The following is an 18,428-nucleotide window of genomic DNA, read 5'->3' as shown; positions in this document are numbered from 1 at the left end:
ATTGATAATAATAGGACATGTTTTTAAGCAGAAAATCAACATATTAGAATGATTTCTGAAGGATCGTGTTACACTGAAGACTGCAGTAATGAAGCTGAAAATTCAGCTTTGCATCACAGGAATAAATTACATTTATAATGCATTCAAATAGAAAACAGCCATTCAAAATTGTAATAACATTTCAGAATATTACTGTTTTTACTGTTTTTTTTAATTTACAAAAAGCAGCCTCGGTGAGCATAAGAAACTTCTTTCAAAAAACAATAAGCTGAACAGATGCAGCTGGTGCATGCAAATATAAAATGTACTTAATTTTCATCTTATGGTGACATATTCATTCTATGGTAAACCTTTACATCAAACATTGCTTCTTTATGTCTTGTAATTGTGAAATTAGTTTTGGTAAGAAACTGCCACCCAGGATCAAAGACAGCAACTTTTCTTCCTTTAAATGACCATCATTTGTATGCAGCACATCACTAACCATGAACTTGTGGAAGAGGATGTTAGTAAAGAGATTCCACAGGCCCTGCAAATAGCATTCTCCTTCTGCAGTGACCTTCAAGTGAGTTAAATTGATGGTTAGAGGGAATGGATTGACTCTGCGTTTGTGTTTGTGTGTGTGTTTTGCACGTGATGCTTGTATTTGTGTATAAATACATGATCTCTTATGAAATATAGCAGTATGCAAAGAAACTGAGATAAATTCAACTGAGTTGAATTCAACTCTCATCTAAACACTTTTACAAGTAGTCAACAGCATGTACAACACAACTATGATTTTCAATTATTGTCCACCAAGCCTTTTTCAAGTACATGCCAGCAATAAAAATTATACTTTTAATCTATCCTAACATAATCTCCAGTATGCATGGCTTCTACTTGATTTGTATTCCCACGGGTGTCTTTAAATTGCAGCTCTCCTCTCAAACCGTGTGTGTGTGTGTGTGTGTGTGTGTGTGCGAGATGTCATTAGGGAGTGTGTGCGTGGAGCCGGAGAGCCTCACGAGCGCTGCATACTGCAATGCAGCAGAGAGAACCACCACACACACCACCAGCAATGCTAAATCAACCTCTATTCCTACAACCTTCCTCTCTTTTTTCACTCTCGCCATATCACCCTTTCCTTCCTTCCTCACATCCATCATCCTCTTCGCTTTCATTTCTCCTCGTCACATTGGTCCGTTCAGCTCTACTGACCCACTTTGCCGCAGCATGCAAGGGTGCGAGAGACTCTGACACACTTTTTCACGCATCTTTGATTAACACAGAGGGCTGTTTATTCATTACGCTCATATCTATTCTACAGTGACCGCCGCATTACACCAGAACTCATTCATCATTCAAATGCTCGAATAGAGTTCCCTGATGTTCCTGCATGCAGAAATGGATGAATTAGCCAAGGGGGCCTTATTATTATAAATGACCTTGCAGATTTGCAATAAATTGATCCGTTTACTTCAGTACGTGTGTTCCATGCATAAATATGATTGTAATGCATGCAAGCCATTTGTTTTCTATGTGCCTGCAGCATTGGCAGCTATACTGAGAGATTTCAATGCATCCTAAAACACAACAGGTGCAATCATAACTTCCTCTGCATCTACAAAAAAATGCAAAGGAAACAAAACGACATGTGTCACTCAACTTTCATTGTCTGCATCTGGTTTTTCCTGTTTTTCTTGGCTTTGCTGAAGACTCTGTCCTAAACCACACATAAGCTATTCAGCGCTCAGGATTACACTGACACTATATTGTACAACAATGCCTAATATGGAGTTTTACAGTATTTCTGAACAAGACTAAGAGTAAAAACATTGTAAAACATTGTAAGAATCATGACAGGGTGTTTGAAAAGGCACATGAAACGGTTCACTCAATGGCAAAGCCATGTTTAGTCAATGTCAAATCAAAAATGACAATATTTACTTTTTCAATACACGTTTCTGGTCTCACTGAGAATATTAAGTAATTAGATTAAGTAATATGTAATCCAAATTTAATAAAAGTTTTTTTTATGTTATTGAAAGTAATAATTCGAGGTCAACTGATATGTGTTTTTCAGGGCCGATGACGATTATCAGATCAAGTTAAACGATTACTATATACATGTCTGGTGTAAAAAGTAAAAATTAAGGTTAAAATCAAGAATAACAAGGACTCTGATTCCTTTTTTAAATGCTAAGTATTTTATTGGCAAATCGGTTTTGAAAATGACAGATACCGATAACCATAAAAATTGCTTAATATCGGCACCGATATTAAACATTATCGACCTCTAGTAATAATTAAGACATTTTAATGTTTTTGAAAAAGAAAGGTTTCTTATGCTCACCAAGTCTGCATTTACTTGAACAAAAATGCAGTAATATACTTTTTTAAATGCTAAAAAAAAAAAAAGTACTTTATTGACAAATCGGTTTTGAAAATGACCGATACCAATAAACATAAAATGCATCGTCAACAACTGACCTCTAGTATTAATTCGAGCATCCAAAAAGCATTTCATTCGAAAAATGACAAATACCAATAACCATAAAAATGCATTGTCGACCACCGAATAATTTGGGCATCGAAAATGCATTTCATTCAAAAATGACCAATACAGATAACTATAAAAATGCATCGTCGACCTCTAGTAATAATTAAAATATTGTCATTTTTTTTTTAAATAAAGTTCTTATGCTCACCAAGTCTGCATTTACTTGATCAAAAATGCAATAATATACTTTTTAAAAATGCTTTTAAAGTATTTCATCAGCAAATCAGTTTTGAAAATGAGATACCAATAACCATAAAAGTGCATAATCGACAATTGACCTCTAGTAATAATTCAAGCATCAAAAATGCATTTGATTAAAAAATGACCGATACAGATAACCATAAAAATGCATCGTCGACCTCTAGTACTAATTCAAATATTGTAATATTTTTTGAAAAAAAAAAAGTTCTTACACTCACCAAGTCTGCATTTACTTGATGAAAATGCAATATACGTTTTTTAAATGCTTTTAAAGTATTTAATCAGCAAATCAGTTTTGTAAATGAGATACCGATAACCATAAAAATGCATTGTCGACCTCTAGTAATAATTAGGATATTTTAATGTTTTTGAAAAAGAAAGTTTCTTATGCTCACCAAGTCTGCATTTCCTTGATCAAAACTGCAGCAATATACTTTCTTTAAAAGATTTAAGTATCTTAATCAGCAAATCGGTTTTAAAAATTACAGATAACCATAAAAATGCTTAATATCGGAGCTGATATTAAGCATCACTAACCTATAGTAATAAATATATTTTAATGTTTTTGAAAAAGAAAGTTTCTTATGCCTAACAAGTCTGCATTCACTTGGTCAAAAATGCAGTAATATACTTTATTTAAATGCTTTTAAAGTATTTATCTGCAAATCGGTTTTAAAAATGAGCAATACAGATAACCATAAAAGTGCTTAATATTGGTGCAGATATTAAGCATTGTCAACCTCCAGTAATAATTAAGATATTTTAATGTTTTGGAAAAAGAAAGTTTCTTATGCTCACCAAGTCTGCATACTTGATCAAAAATGCATTAATATATGATAAAGTATTTTATCGGCAAATCAATTTTGAAAATGACTAATACCGATAACGGCACAGATACTAAGCATTATCAACCTTTAGTAATAATTAAGCTGAATTATTTACATAGTCCAACCTGAAATATATTTGTTGGGGCATCATATTCCTTTTTCTCCAATTATATATATATATATATATATATATATATATATTTTTTTTTTTTTTTTTGTTTAAAATTAACTGAACTGGAGAATAAAGAATGAAAAACAACAGGAAATTACAGAATTGTATGTTTTGATGGTTAAAAACCAAACAGCACAATGAATTACTGATGAATGGTCTATTCAATTATATAAAATAATATAATAAAAACTAAAAGGAAAACAAATTCATTGTGGTATGGTGGCATTTATTAACCAATAAAGTGGCAACAATTGTGTAGCTACTGTGGTGTTGCCCGTGTGATCCAAATCTTATATCATACTGGCCAGCAAGTTGTCCTCATCTGATGAAAAACTAAACCAGCCCATCTGTCAAAAATTACCAGTGTGAATATTCACTACAAAAGTTGTGGCACATACTGAGATCTTGCAGATGGAACCAGAGTGTCCTTAAACTAGTATTGCACAAATGTGCTCATTTAGGTACAATTCATGAAAACAGGACAACTCCCTGAAGAAAGCCTCATCATTAATTAATACACTACAGCCCAGATGGAGTTAGCTGCTCTTTTAGACCTGAAATAACATTCATATTTCATTTGAATAATAATAACCCAAGATTGGATTTAATCTCAGATGCGTTAAATGCACTTCCATTGGTGTTAAAGGCACCAGGCAGATGACAATTGAGGTTATAAACAGTTAACCCTGCAGGACAACACACTGCTGGGGAACATCTGCTGCAGAGAATTTGTGGAGGACTAGAACTACAACAATGCAGACTTGGTTCTTTTCCATTTACAGTACCTGCACATAAATATATCTATACATCAGTTGAACTATAGCACCATAAAAGTCAACCTTAGATAGCCTCACATTTGTTTACAGCATCAGTGCAGTATTTAAACAAGAAAAATGCATTTCGCGGCCCTCGTAAAGAACAGGCTCGGTATCTCATAGACATGTGGGGTCTGTCAGTGGATCTGTGACAGCTGCATAAGCCTGCGCTAATTTTCCTACCTATAGCAAGCCAAGACATCTGCACCAAATGCTCGCTTGGCTCAATCGAACTGCTGACTTAGCATAGGGTGGAGTTTGTTATGGAAGCTGTGCGAGCTATAAAAATAAAAAGAACACTGCTTTCTTATACTGCAGTCAACAGATTGGTTTGTTCAATATGTAAGACTGTCTTAAAGGGACAGTTCACCCAAAATTGAAAATTCTGTCATTAATAATTACTCACCCTCAAGTCGTTCCAAACCTGAAAGATCTTCAGATCTTCTTAACAAATTAGGATATTTTTATGAAATCCAAGAGCTTTCTGATCTTTCATAGACAATGTAATGTCCACGTTCAAGGGCCAGAAAGGTAGTAAGGACATTGATAAAATAGACATGCATCGTGTTACATGGAAGAGAAGAAATTGCTAAATAAAGTTATTATTTTTGTTTTTGTTGCGCACAAAAAGTATTCTCGTACCTTCATGAAATTACGGTTAAACCACTGATGTCACATGGACTATTTTATCGCTGTCCTTACTACCTTTCTGGACCTTGAACGTGGTAGTTGTGTTGCTGTCTATGCAGGGTCAGAAAGCTTTCAGATTTCATCAAAAATATCTTAATTTGTGTTCCGAAGAGTCTTACGGCTTTGGAACAACATGAGGGGGGAAAATTAATGACAGAATTTTAATCCCTATCCCTTTTGTTCCTCGTCTTGAACCCACTAAAGACTGCCACAAAAAACATAAATGCTAGTATTATAGATATACACTTCTATCCAAAAGTTTGGGATTGGTACGATTTTTTTTAATGCTTTGAAAGTCTCTTCTGCTCATAAAGACTGTATTTATTTAATCAAAAATTCAGTAATATTCTGAAATATTTTTACAATTTAAAATAAGTGTTTTCTATTTGAATATATTTTACAGTATAATTTATTCCTGTAATGCAAAGTTAAATGCAGCATCATTACTGCAGTCTTCAATGTCACATGAACCTTCAGAAATCATTCTAATATGCTGATTTGCAGATTTTTGTGAAAACTACATGGAAGCCTGTTTCCGCCTCTGAATAAAATATAAAAAAGTAAGTGTCTCCAATTCAGATTTTTTTCTCAGAACTGAGATATAAACTCGCACCCCCCACCTCTTAACAATTCTGACAATTTTTTTTGCAATTTCAAGTTTATAATTCACAATTCTGAGGAAAAAAAAAAACAAGAAAAAAAAAACAAACATTGCAAGAAAAAAAAAGTCAGAATTGTGAGATAAAAACCTTTTTTTTAATTTTTATTCAATGACAGAAATGGGCTTCCGTAAAACTGAGACGACATGTTATGGCAACAGAGAGTTAAGAATTTAGTTCAGAGAACTCAAGCTTAACTAGTTAATCTAATTACAAGCACCATGTGATGAGCAGAGGAAAGTTTTATATACATAGACAACGTTGCAGAAGTCCCACTGACAATAGTTCTGTAGAGAAAAACTGTAACCCAGTCCATTTAATTTATGAAAAGTAGTTGTATCAAATAGTTGTATCTTGGCCAGATATTGTCCTATCCTTACAAATCATACATCAATGGAAAGCTTATTTATTTAAAAAAAAAATGTACTCTTATGATTGGTTTTGTGGTCCAGTGTCACAAATATATAAATTAAAACAGAAAATGTTTTAGAATAGAAAATAGAAAACGCATATTAAATTTATACATTAAAATAAATTAATATATTTTTAAACAAATAAAAAAATATAAATTAAAATACAAATATTTTAAACAAATTAAAATATAACATTTTTAAATATATGTTAAATATATAAATTACAACATTTTAAACTGAATATATAAATAAAAATACAAAATATATTTAAAATCTAATTAATCTCATTTATAACTAAATTGGACATCTAAACAAAAAAGCGAGAAATCACAAAAATGATTTCATATGAACAGAATAAAAAATTACAAAAAATAAAACAAATAAATAACAATAATAATTAAATAAAAAAAGGTGTGAGCAAAATTTCAGCCACTTAAATTACGTAAGTGTTCTATTATTATATAGTCTATAACTGCTTGTAAATGATAAAAGTAAAAGAAATAATAGTCTGTCTAATGTCTGAAGAAGAAATCTGAAGAATATGTGTTTGCCATTTAATGACCCTTACAAAAAAAATAAAAATAAAACACTGTGAGTGTACAGTGATGGTACCAGAAGCTGCAATGGCACTTTTTATACCATACAACTGTATGATGATCTTTATTCATACCATGGTGCTCCAAAGTAATTCAAAGAACACTGTGGTATTGCTACTGTGCATGTTTTCAAAAAACATGACTTGAGTAGAATAATGCAGATGTGTTCTACAAGACCAGGTGCACTTTCCAGAAATAAAATAGACAAAGTATTTTTTATTTTTGGCACTGCCCTCATTCAGTCCATTTGCATGGCAAAAATTCTAAATTAGGCTGCTTTGGAGAGAGAACCGAATTGAGCCGAATTGTCTGTGTAAAACAGCTAGACTAACTTTCAGGAGTTCATAGGCCTTGTCTGAAAGCTCCTGCACTTCCTGTTTGTACCACACCTAATTTCCCTCAGAGGTCACTCATCTGTTATCAGACTCTTATCTCTCTTCTTTTCCTCTCTATGGTTTCTTTTGCCAATAGGAAGTTCCTGCATCGCTCATGCTGAACAAGGATATTTATGTGACTCACCAAGCTCTGTTTTTAGCAATGTGCCACAAAAACTAACTACCTTGTGTGACTACCTCCAAAATGAAACCTGACTCACTGTCATAGATCATCATTCCACTGACTACATTCACTTTGCTATTTAGGTATACGTCACAAAAAATAATTAAAAAACATGTCTTATCATGTGAAATGCAGTTACTCACCCGGCTGGGTAGGCAACCAGTCCTGAATGTGGGTCACACGCCAAAGCACGATTCCCAGCGGAAGTGATTCCCAGGACTTTCTCCAACGTCACCTGTGGAATTACATGAAAAATAAAAAGGTTTGATGGGCACCACAAGATCATTACAGTTACAGTATTAGTTCAAAAATCCAAAAACCATAAGGACTTTAAGTAAAAATCATGTTCCATGTAGATATTTCCTACCATAAATATATCAAAATTTAATTTTCGATTAGTAATATGCATTCCTAAGAACTTTTCATTTTTTGAAACATCAGATTTCTTATTTTTACATAGTTGTATCGTGGCCAAATATTGTCCTATCCTTACAAATCATACATCAATGGAAAGCTTATTTAATAATAAAAAAAAACTGACCCTTATGATTGGTTTTGTGGTCCAGTGTCACAAATACAGTCAAGCCCAAAATTATTCATACCCCTGGCAAATTCTGACTTAAAGTTACTTTTATTCAACCAGCAAGGTTTTTTTCTTCTCCCAAAAGATAAAAAGATGATGTACAAGAGGCATCACTGTGGAAAAAAAATATTTCTCAGCTTTTATTTACATTTGAACAAAAAGTGGCATGTCCAAAATTATTCATACCCTTTGCAAACTGTCACAGTCTATGGTCTATTAATTACCCTGATTCAACTTTTTACCCTGTTTTAATCAACTTAAAGGTTGTATCAGCGATTTCAAGCCTGAAACATAAAGTGTCACTTTCAGCTGACCTTTCTTCACGATCCGCTCGCTGCCTGCCCCATAAATTGCCTGTAAAAAAAAAAACACGTCTCTGTGGTCAGCCTAGGGTCCGAGATATGCCAAAAAAAACAATCGGTGCTACCAACGATTCCACAGCAAAACAAACAGTGTTCCAACCAATCAGCGTCAGAGGGTTGGTGTTGTGGACTTTCGTACTGGTGCAGGGATGTGAGGGAGCAGAGCGAAAGTTCACAACACCAACCCCCTGACGCTGATTGGTTGGAACACTGTTTGTTTTGCTGGGGAATCGTTGGTAGCACCGATTGTTTTTTTGGCATATCTCGGACCCTAGGCTGACCACAGAGACGTGTTTTTTTTTACAGGCAATTTATGGATCGTGAAGAAAGGTCAGCTGAAAGTGACACTTTATGTTTCAGCCTAGAATCGCTGATACAACCTTTAACAGGTGAAAAACAGAAGCTCTCTGCTGTTGGTTTGTGGACAGTCATGGCTAAGACAAAGGAGCTCACTGAGGACCTGCGGCTGGACATTGTGGCTGCTCACAACTCAGGAAAGGGCTATAAGACCATATCTAAATGTTTTGAAGTTCCAGTGGCTACAGTGGTACAGTATTATTAAAAAATACAAGCCGTTCCACACTGTGAAAAATCTCAGAGGACGTGGTCGGAAGCCAAAAGTGACACCTGTGCTGGCCAGAATGATAGTGAGAGAGGTAGAAAAAGAATCCAAGGATCATCACTAAGGCCATCCTGATGAATCTGCGCTCTGCTGGTGGCAACATCTCAAGGCAGACAGTCCAACGAACACTGCACACCGCTGGGTTCCACGGACGCAGACCAAGGAGGACACCACTTCTTCAGATAAGGCACACAAAAGCCCGCTTGGCCTTTGCCAATGCTCATCTGGACAAAGAAGACTTCTGGTCTTCTGTTTTATGGTCAGTTAAAACAAAAATTGAATTGTTTGGCCACAATGATGTAGCCTTCATTTGGCATGAAAAGGAGAAGCCTTCAACCCTAAGAGCACCATCCCCACTGTCAAACATGGTGGTGGGAACCTAATGTTTTGGGGGTGTTTTTCAGCCAGTGGACCAGGGAATCTAATCACAGTAAACGGCACCATGAAAAAGGAGCAATACATCAAAATTCTCAACAACAACATCAGGCAGTCTGCAGAGAAACTTGGCCTTGGGCACCAGTGGACATTTCAGCACGACAACGACCCAAAACACACAGCAAAAGTGGTGAAGAAATGGTTAGCAGACAAAAACATTAACGTTTTGCAGTGGCCCAGCCAGAGTCCTGACTTAAATCCAATTAAGAATCTGTGGAGGGAGCTAAAGATCAGGGTGATGGACCTGAAAGAGTTGGAGCTCATCGCTAAAGATGAATGGGCAAAAATACCAGTGAAAACATGCAAAAAGCTGGTCAGCGACTATAGGAAGCATTTGATTGCTGTAATAGGCAATAAAGGCTTTTCTATTGATTATTGAGAAGGGTATGAATAATTTTGGACATGCCACTTTTTGTTCAAATGTAAATAAAAGCTGAGAAATATTTTTTTCCACAATGATGCCTCTTGTACATCGCCCTATTATCTTTTGGGAGAAGCCTGTGTCATTTCTGGTAAAAAAAAAAAACCTTGCTAAATAATTAAATAATAATAACAATAATAATTAACCAAAAAAAGGTGTGAGCAAAATTTCAGCCACTTAAATTACATAAGTGTTCTATTATTATATTGTTAATTATGAAGTCTATAACTGCTTGTAAATGATGTGATTACAATAGACATCTGTTTAGTTACTAAGACATTAACAGTTCAGTTGGTAAATTACAGCAGCACAACTGCCGATGTCCAACAAATTCACTTGGATGAAGGCCACTTATAAAAATAGTTTATTATCCAAGACTTTGTTTAAAGAACCTAAGAGACTTTAAATGTCCAGAGTACAGATTGACTCCAACCTAATGCTCCAAAGTGGTGTTGTCATCCTAAATGGAAATTATGAGCTAGAAATTTCCATGAGACTTTGTTAAGTAGTGCTGAACTGTTCAAACTCAAGGCAAACGCTGAAGCACGAAAACAAGCTTAAATAAAAAATGCACAAATCTGCAAACAGAGTAATCTTTCAATAGCATTCAATTACAGTATGATCGCATTAGCAGTGACTAATACTACCTGACAATGTGCTTAAAATACAATTATTTGGTAAAACAACCAGCAATTACACTCTATTGTAATTAGAGGTTGCATAATATGCATAAGATGAACACAAAATCAATAATACATACTATCATTCTAGTAAAAACAATGAGAAATGCAGGCTATTTATGCATTTTGAGTATACTGAACATCTGCACCTGTCCTCAACATCTGATTCCTTTATTCTATGCATTAAAACCTCTGCCAGACAACCACTTCAAAGCAAGCATGTCCATGTCCAAGCTGAGGACGCTCTCTTACATCAATCACGGCCACTTTAAGTACAGGTCAACGGAAAAATGAAAGGAACAACACCTGGTTCATGGAAGTGGTCTTCTCTAAATCTGCAATCTTAGACCATTTCCTCACTGCATGGGTTTGTAAGAGTCTTTTTCCATGCTGGTATATCCCTCAAAAATGCAGGTTTGAAGAAAGTCAGCATTTGGACTTCAAATGCTACGTATGTACATTCATCACCCTACCGTAAGCTGAAAGTAGCCTCACCACAAATTGTGCTGAACATGCCGATATAAAAACACTATAATTATGGTTGTTGCTTTGATTTATCATCTTTCCGAAGATGTTTTGACAGACCTCCATATATCCAGTCTATTAGTGTCTCTGACTGCTAGAACATCGGAAAAAGAGCTTGTTTTCAAATGCATGCTGTTCTTAAACCATTTCTCGTTCAGCATCTCTAATGGGAATTTCTGAACTGCACTTTTCCAGAAACTTTCTTGCAAGCGCTGAATGTCGGATCCTCGGAGAACAGCAAAGTCCTTGAGCTAGGAGTCAATGAACTGTACAGCACCTGGAGGAACAGCTTTGATTTTCATACAGTGTGTAAACCTTGGAAAATAGAGCTCTGAACTGATATGTAGTCTTATGAAAAGCTCAGATCCCTTTGTCTGGATTCATACACCAGAGATTCCTCAAGCGCTTTAGGCAAAGAGAGAGACAGATCAGCTCTTTTGTATGAAACAAAGGCACCTTGACAGAGTCTTCTGCATAGCGCTTAAATGGTAGTATGTACAAGATATTGTCTCGAGAGTAGTCATCTTTACATACTCTGATAGCACCACTGTGAATTGCATGTTTAATGCATTAAATGTGATTGCAACATTAAATTAGCCTTTTTGCAACCATTCAGTAAGCATACATTTGACCCTGGACCACAAAACCAGTCATAAGGGTCCATTTTCTGAGTGGTTTGTTAGGATAGGACAATATTTGGCCTAGATACAACCATTTGAAAATCTGGAATCCAAATTTAAAAATAAATATTGAGAAAAATCGCCTTTTTTGTACAAATTAAGTACTTAGCAATCCATATTACTAATTCAAAAATAAAGTTTTGATATATTTATGCTAGGAAATTACAAAATTTCTTCATAGAATATGATCTTAACTTAATATCCTAATGATTTTTGGCATAAAAGAAAAATCTATCATTTTGACCCACACAATGTATTGTTGGCTATTGCTACAAATATACCAGCACGACTTCTGGAGTCCAGAGTCACAAATGTTTAAAATTGCTTATTATATTATGGTCCTACAATACAGCTTAGGTCCCTCCTTCATTGTAAGTCTACGGAACAAAATTTAATTTAGAAAGCCAATTGCAAACCATTCCATGTAAAATTGAACAATGAACAAATTTTTCACCCTCAGGAGAGTTTGGTTGTTCATTGGAACAGAGAAGAAATTTTGCAATTAAAGTGAAAAGTTTGTAATAAATCCATCATGACGTTTTTAACCGCAAACTATAGCTTCTATTGAAAATACAGCCAAAATATAGAGCTTTCTATCCATAATACCAGAGAAATATGCACAGATCAATCACCATTTACAAGCAAAAAACTGTTCTAAACATCTATATATGTAAAATATAAAAATGTCGATGTGAGAAGAACAGGGGCTGGCCTTTTCCATAGGAGGAAGCGTTATTATAGATTATGGACTCGTGTTTTGTCCAGAAGCAATGATTTTAAGTTTTAAAAAAGCCTTAATTGTGGATTTGTTTCTTATAAACATGCAGCTTTTCACTTCATTGTAAGATGTTAATTGTTGTATTGAAGTCTTGGATTACTTGTAGATTATTGTGAGTGCTTGGACGCTCATTCTGATGGCACCCATTCACTGCAAAGAATCCATTGGTGAGCAAGTCATGTAATGCTATATTTCTCCAAATCTGTTCTGATGCAGAAACAAACTCATCTAGATCTTAGATGGCCTGAGAATTTTTCATTTTTGGTGAACTATTCATTAATAATAAACTTTAATAAACCTTTAAAGTTTAATATGTATGTACCAGCAGCACTACGAACGCCATAACACTGAGCGAAAACATTCCATATAGACATGGATTTGGTTACTGAAAATGCATGTGCTAGTGTGAACAACATTGTGTAATTTATGAGCAACAAATCATATGCAGCTGAGGTCTCTGAGTTATTCAAGGCGTTCATCTCGGTTGCAAAACAGTCTCAACAATCATAAAGTCACAGTGCTCCTGTGTATGGAAGGGAAGTACAGTCATCCAAAGGTCTGAAGCAGTAAACAGGCAATCTGAATGGAATGCAACAGTCAGGGATGACTACTCTGACACAATAATAGTTACAGTTACAATAACAAGAACAGTTATATATTCAAAGAATAAGATATGCAATCCACACTTATATGTGAGAGATGCATGCATGCATACATACAAAGTGTCATGTTAGAAACAATGACGAGTTTAGAGTTCGAGGTTTAAAATCTACAAGTATCCACATGTATCTGTGAAAATGCATACTATACCCTTGTTTATGCAAATGCATATGTGACCCTGGACCACAAAACCAGTCTTAAGTTGCACGGGTATATTTGTAGCAATAGACAAAAATACATTGTATGGGTCAAAATTATTGATTTTTCTTTTATGTCAAAAATCATTATGATATTTTGTACATTTTCTACTGTAAATATATCAAAACTTAATTTTTGATTATTAATATGCATCGCTAAGAACTTCATTTGAACAACTTTAAAGGCGATTTTCTCAATATTTAGATTTTTTTGGACACTCAGATTCCAGATTTTTTTCCAGATCTCTGCCAAATATTGTCCTATCCTAACAAACCATACATCAGTGGTAAGCGTATTTATTCAGGTTTAGATAATGCAAATATCTAAATAAAAAAAAGACCCTTATGACTGGTTTTGTGGTCCTGGGTCACATATTATACACACTATATTTAAATGCATTATATTTTCACAACATGCACTTGACCACTGCTTGCATTTTTTTTTTTATATTATATATTGAAATAAAAGGTGCCCTAAAAATGAACCTTAATCCCCAAACTGAAAAGGCACCCATTATTACATTATAGCCTGTTTTAAAACAGAAACATGTGCATTTTATTACCAGTGTTTAATTATTTAAATGCAATTTATATTATTACATTATATTTTTTATTGTGCATTATATTTTCCCAACATGCCGTTCACCAGGGCTTGAAATTATTTGTGACATGTGGCAAATATAGGTCACTGCATTTTACAGTCTTCATGCTGTTGCATTGTACTGACAGAGGCACAGTATGCCTTTGTAGAGTTTACATAACAAACCCTGGAAAGATTCTGACATACTAGTGCCAATTCACTGTCACCTGGCATTAAACTGCAGAAAATCACAGGATACATTTGCAGGCAACTGCAGATACAGATTCCACACATGCTTCGTGTCACACAGTACCTTATTACTGAGATTCTCTTTGTTGCTCCCAGCTTTACTTCTTCTCAATTTGATGGAAGGCGAGCGGAGCAGATTTTTAATCCGACTTTTGATAGTTGTATTTTCCACTGTCATCTTGATTTGGTGTGTTGTTGAGTCAATGTTTCCAGCAAGCAAACAAACAAACGGCGGCAGGGCAGCTGAAGCCCTTCGCTCTACAATCACAGTCGGTTATCAATTAAAAGATACGCGTTTAAAAAAAGCCATGATCCGTTCACAGCCTTTTATTTCATATACTAAACCAATCCACCATCGCGAACCACTATCGGAGCTTTAAATCCCGTGCGGTAGTCCTGTCAGTGAGCGACGCGCTCCTCACTAACCTCCATTTGTTAAAATAGACCATGTTTCGGGTTTAGAGTCAGCAGTTTGACGGCGAGCCGGTCGGAAAGCTCCGCGAATCACCTCCAGCCGTGATACCTTCACCGGTGCGGTGTGTATTTACAAATCCTACTACTGTAAAGGCCAAGCTTATGAATATTAATTAGGCAAGGCGACTTTTTGTCAGTAAGCTTTACTGATTGGCTCAAAGTCTGACGTCGGGAGGCGGACGCTAGGCCGCTGACCAATTAGCGGTTTCTATTATGGGGGAACGTTTGGCTCATGAATATGAATGAGATGACGTCAATGATACTTCGGAAAGGTTACGAATTAACGCGAGTTTGAGCTAATTAATATTAAAATAACCCTTAGCCATAGTATACATTAAGTGCACGTATCACATATGACTACTAGGTGGGTTATACTGCACATATGGGCGGTTGTGTGATACTGCAGTGTTTCTCTAAGGTGTAGACAGTTCGTTTACTCAAGGCAAAGTGTTTGTTTTGATGACTGCTTGCAAATAATAGGAAAACGGGAAATTCAGTGTAAATGGGAACTCCGTTTTGCAACTTGTTAGCTGGTTTAAACTGGTCCTGGCTTAAATGTACCATATTGGACCTGCTGGTCATACCATCTACTGCATAAATGTCCTTTGCATTTTACAGCAGCGGTTTCAATGTAAACACCGCATGGTTGCAATTCTCCAATCTAGACATAAGTCATTTTGTGACATCCATGCACATAAACTTTGCAATATACATTTTCCAAGCACTCTAATGCAAAGACAACAAGATGTCATAAATCCCCCTGCATGATGAACAATGAAGGGTATTTACGGCTGGCAAACAGAGATTTATGAAGAGCAAATTCAGACCGCTGTGCCATTCAAATTGAAAATAGACAAGCAAACATTAAATTGATTTATCACTTTGTTGTTAAAAAGGGCTGAAAAGCCTACTTACACTTTGTTAGTATTAACATTTATTTGTTGGACTGAAGTCTGGCTGGTGAATACTTAATTTTATACATCAAGTCTGCCATCTAGTGATGCCAAGAAGTACCTTAGTTTTTCTCCCCCCATTCAACAGTAAACTCAATCTGACTAGCACATAGCACCTTATTTTTTCCAAATATATTTTTCCATAAAAGCGGGCGCGGCCATTTGTAAATGTAAAAATATCTGACTTCCGGTCTCATCGGCTTCCAGCTGTTCTTAGCTGTTCAAAACCGCTCGTTTTGCAGCTTGATATTGCAAACTCGTGTGTCTTACCATATTATATGAATTATATCTACCATATATCTTAATTATGAACATGCAGGTTTGTAGAAAAAAACTGTTTTACTGTTTACTGCACTTTGTTCTTCTTGTTATTTCCCTACAGCGGCTAGTGAACCGGAAGTCTCGCACATTCACTGAAAACGGCTTCTGGGTTAAAAAATTAAGGTAGATATGGCCACCTCTAATTTAAGTTTAGATGGGCTAAAACTCATTTTAAACAAGTCAGACATACACATATACAAGATACACCTTTTATCTATATAACAAACTACATCAAGTAAGAAAAATGTTGCATTATTGGTTACATTACAGGAAATTAGACTTGCTCTTGCCACACAAGAAGCTTGAAAACAAGCACAAGGACATGAAAACATCAAATACATCAACTCACAATTCTGCAACTAAAAATATTTTTTCATGTTTTAATTGTTTAGATTTTTTCCAGTTCTGTCTTTGGAGCCACCATTAAGTTGGATCACATTGGTAGGTTCCTCTGAAGCCCTTTCCAAATCTTGTTTCTTACTTACCTGCAAGACCTTTCTAACCCAGTTTGCCAACACAACCAGTTCACAATGTCCCTGCTGCATGTGGAATATTAAAGGATCAAGACATGCATTGAGACAGTACAGTATTTGCGAGGCTTCAGAGAGCAGGTTTACCACCCATGCAACCCAGCAAGCGTTTTTGCAGTGATCCAAACTGAAGAAAATGATACAGGCGATGATGTGAAGCAGCTGCCCTGGCACCCAACAAACCAGGAAGTTGGCAATAAAAACGGCAATCAGCCAGATGGTCTTGTCCAGGCCTTGCATGTTGCCTGGGCCCCACTGTTGCCTAGACTGCTTCATCCGAGAAATTATCTTCACATATGAGGGAATGATGAGGAGCAGTGGCACAGAAACCTGAATGGAGTAATAGGACAGGAGATTGTAGGTTGCTTCAGTGGTTCTGAACCTGGAGATCACCACTGCTCCACACACATGGATGCCATCCTTCCTAACCCAGTAGAGAATGTTAGGATAACTAAAGTAGATGAAGAGAGCAGTGATGGCCCAGAGTAAAAGCGAAACCAGTGCGCTGTTCCGGGGCGTCCGGATCATCCGTGACTCCAGAGGGAAGACGATTGCAAGGAAGCGGTCAGTGCTGATGGCACAGATAAACATGGTACTAGATGTCAACCCGCCGAAGTATAGAATTTTCACCACGATGCAGAGCGACTGCCCGAATTTCCAATGGTAGTCAGAGCTAATATAGGCAGCCCAGGGTCCCATAGAGGCCAGATAAGCAAGGTCACATAGAGCCAGGTTCAGTACGCCTATGGACCCAATACTCCAAGGTTGGGATGGCCGCAGGCAAGCCCACAAGCTCCAGAGGTTTCCAATTGTTCCAAAGATGGAAAGCGTGTAGAAGACAATAGGTATGAAGTTGGAGGCATACATGCGGTTGGAGGGACAGGCCATCTGTGGAACCAAAGGAAGCGCCAGATCACTGGGGTAGGTGCAGTTCTGTGCCCAAGCCCAGTGAGAACTGTTGTTTATTGCCGACATTTCTTACGCTTGGTCTATATTCTTTTTTTTTTCTAAAAGAAAAAGGCAGATTACTATTCTTAGCTTTCTAGCACCAATTTGATCTGATTCCTGAACTCCATCAATTTCAGTTTCACATAACATGTAAAACAAAATGTGCATTAGAGAATGGATTGATCTTACCTTGAGAAAGCCAAAAGAGGTTTGACTACACCCATTTGTCAACGACTGTATATCAACTCTGATCCCTCCTTGAAATACATACGTATTTGCTCTTGGGAGTTGTGTGTGAGGTAAAAACCATAAGTTGATAATTAACTACTTCTCTAATTGTCTTGAGCTCTGTATTAAATGTTAAATTAAACACTTCTATGTTTTTGAACTTGTTAGTAGTGACCAACTGATGGGCTACATTTCCAAAAAGCATCACACACTCTTAAAAATAAATGTACTTTAAAAGGTTCTTCACAGCGATGCCATAGAAGAACCATTTTTGATTCCACAAAGAACCATTTAGTCAAAGATTCTTTAAAGAACCAACTCTCTCTTATCGTTTTATAATCTGAAGAACCTTCTTTTGCCACAAAGAACCTTTTGTGAAACAAAGGTTCTTCAGATGTTAAAGGTTCTCTATGGAACCATTTAGATAAAAAAAAAAAAAGTTTCTTCTATGGCATCGTGAAGCACCTTTATTTTTAAGAGTGTAAGCTGAAGAAGATAATAGTAATCATATGGTTATTTTAAGATTGTTGGAATTTACTGATAACTATGTCCATTTGACAGTATGGTTTCAATATCTTCCAACAACCTTGTTGTAGTAACAAACTTGCATTTGTTATTACTTATGTGAATAAAATTACACTGCAAAAAACAGTCATAGAGGGCAATTAAAAAAATGAGATAATAAATAAGCTGAATAGACAAGCTTTCCATTGATTTATGGTTAGAATA

The 18,428-nt window shown here is 35.9% G+C and overlaps 2 protein-coding genes across 2 annotated transcripts in view; both read right to left on the bottom strand.

Annotated features, from left to right (window-relative positions):
• mapkbp1 (mitogen-activated protein kinase binding protein 1) overlaps nucleotides 1-14,719 on the bottom strand; it is a 65,245-nt gene extending 50,526 nt beyond the window's left edge. Inside the window, exons 1-2 of the mRNA XM_073827550.1 lie at nucleotides 14,310-14,719; nucleotides 7,617-7,708 (exon numbers count right to left, since the gene is read on the bottom strand). Of these exons, the coding sequence (XP_073683651.1) occupies nucleotides 7,617-7,708; nucleotides 14,310-14,423 (206 nt within the window). The 5' untranslated portion in view covers nucleotides 14,424-14,719. The remainder of the gene's footprint in view (nucleotides 1-7,616; nucleotides 7,709-14,309) is intronic.
• Nucleotides 14,720-16,373: 1,654 nt separating this feature from the next.
• Nucleotides 16,374-17,498, bottom strand: LOC141296287 (type-1 angiotensin II receptor A-like). The gene has a single exon (XM_073827549.1). The coding sequence runs from the start codon at nucleotides 17,496-17,498 to the stop codon at nucleotides 16,374-16,376; it is 1,125 nt and encodes a 374-aa protein (XP_073683650.1).
• Nucleotides 17,499-18,428: the final 930 nt, after the last annotated feature.

This window comes from Garra rufa, chromosome 21, assembly GCF_049309525.1.
Source record: "Garra rufa chromosome 21, GarRuf1.0, whole genome shotgun sequence".
Classification (NCBI taxonomy): Eukaryota; Metazoa; Chordata; class Actinopteri; order Cypriniformes; family Cyprinidae; genus Garra; species Garra rufa.
The sequence above is the reverse complement of the archived record's forward strand: the minus strand, read 5'-3'. Positions and strand labels throughout refer to the sequence as shown.

What these genes read in the sequence shown, in the direction of transcription:
- LOC141296287 (XM_073827549.1), bottom strand. Translation starts at nt 17,498, where the DNA reads ATGTCGGCAATAAACAACAGTTCTCACTGGGCTTGGGCACAGAACTGC.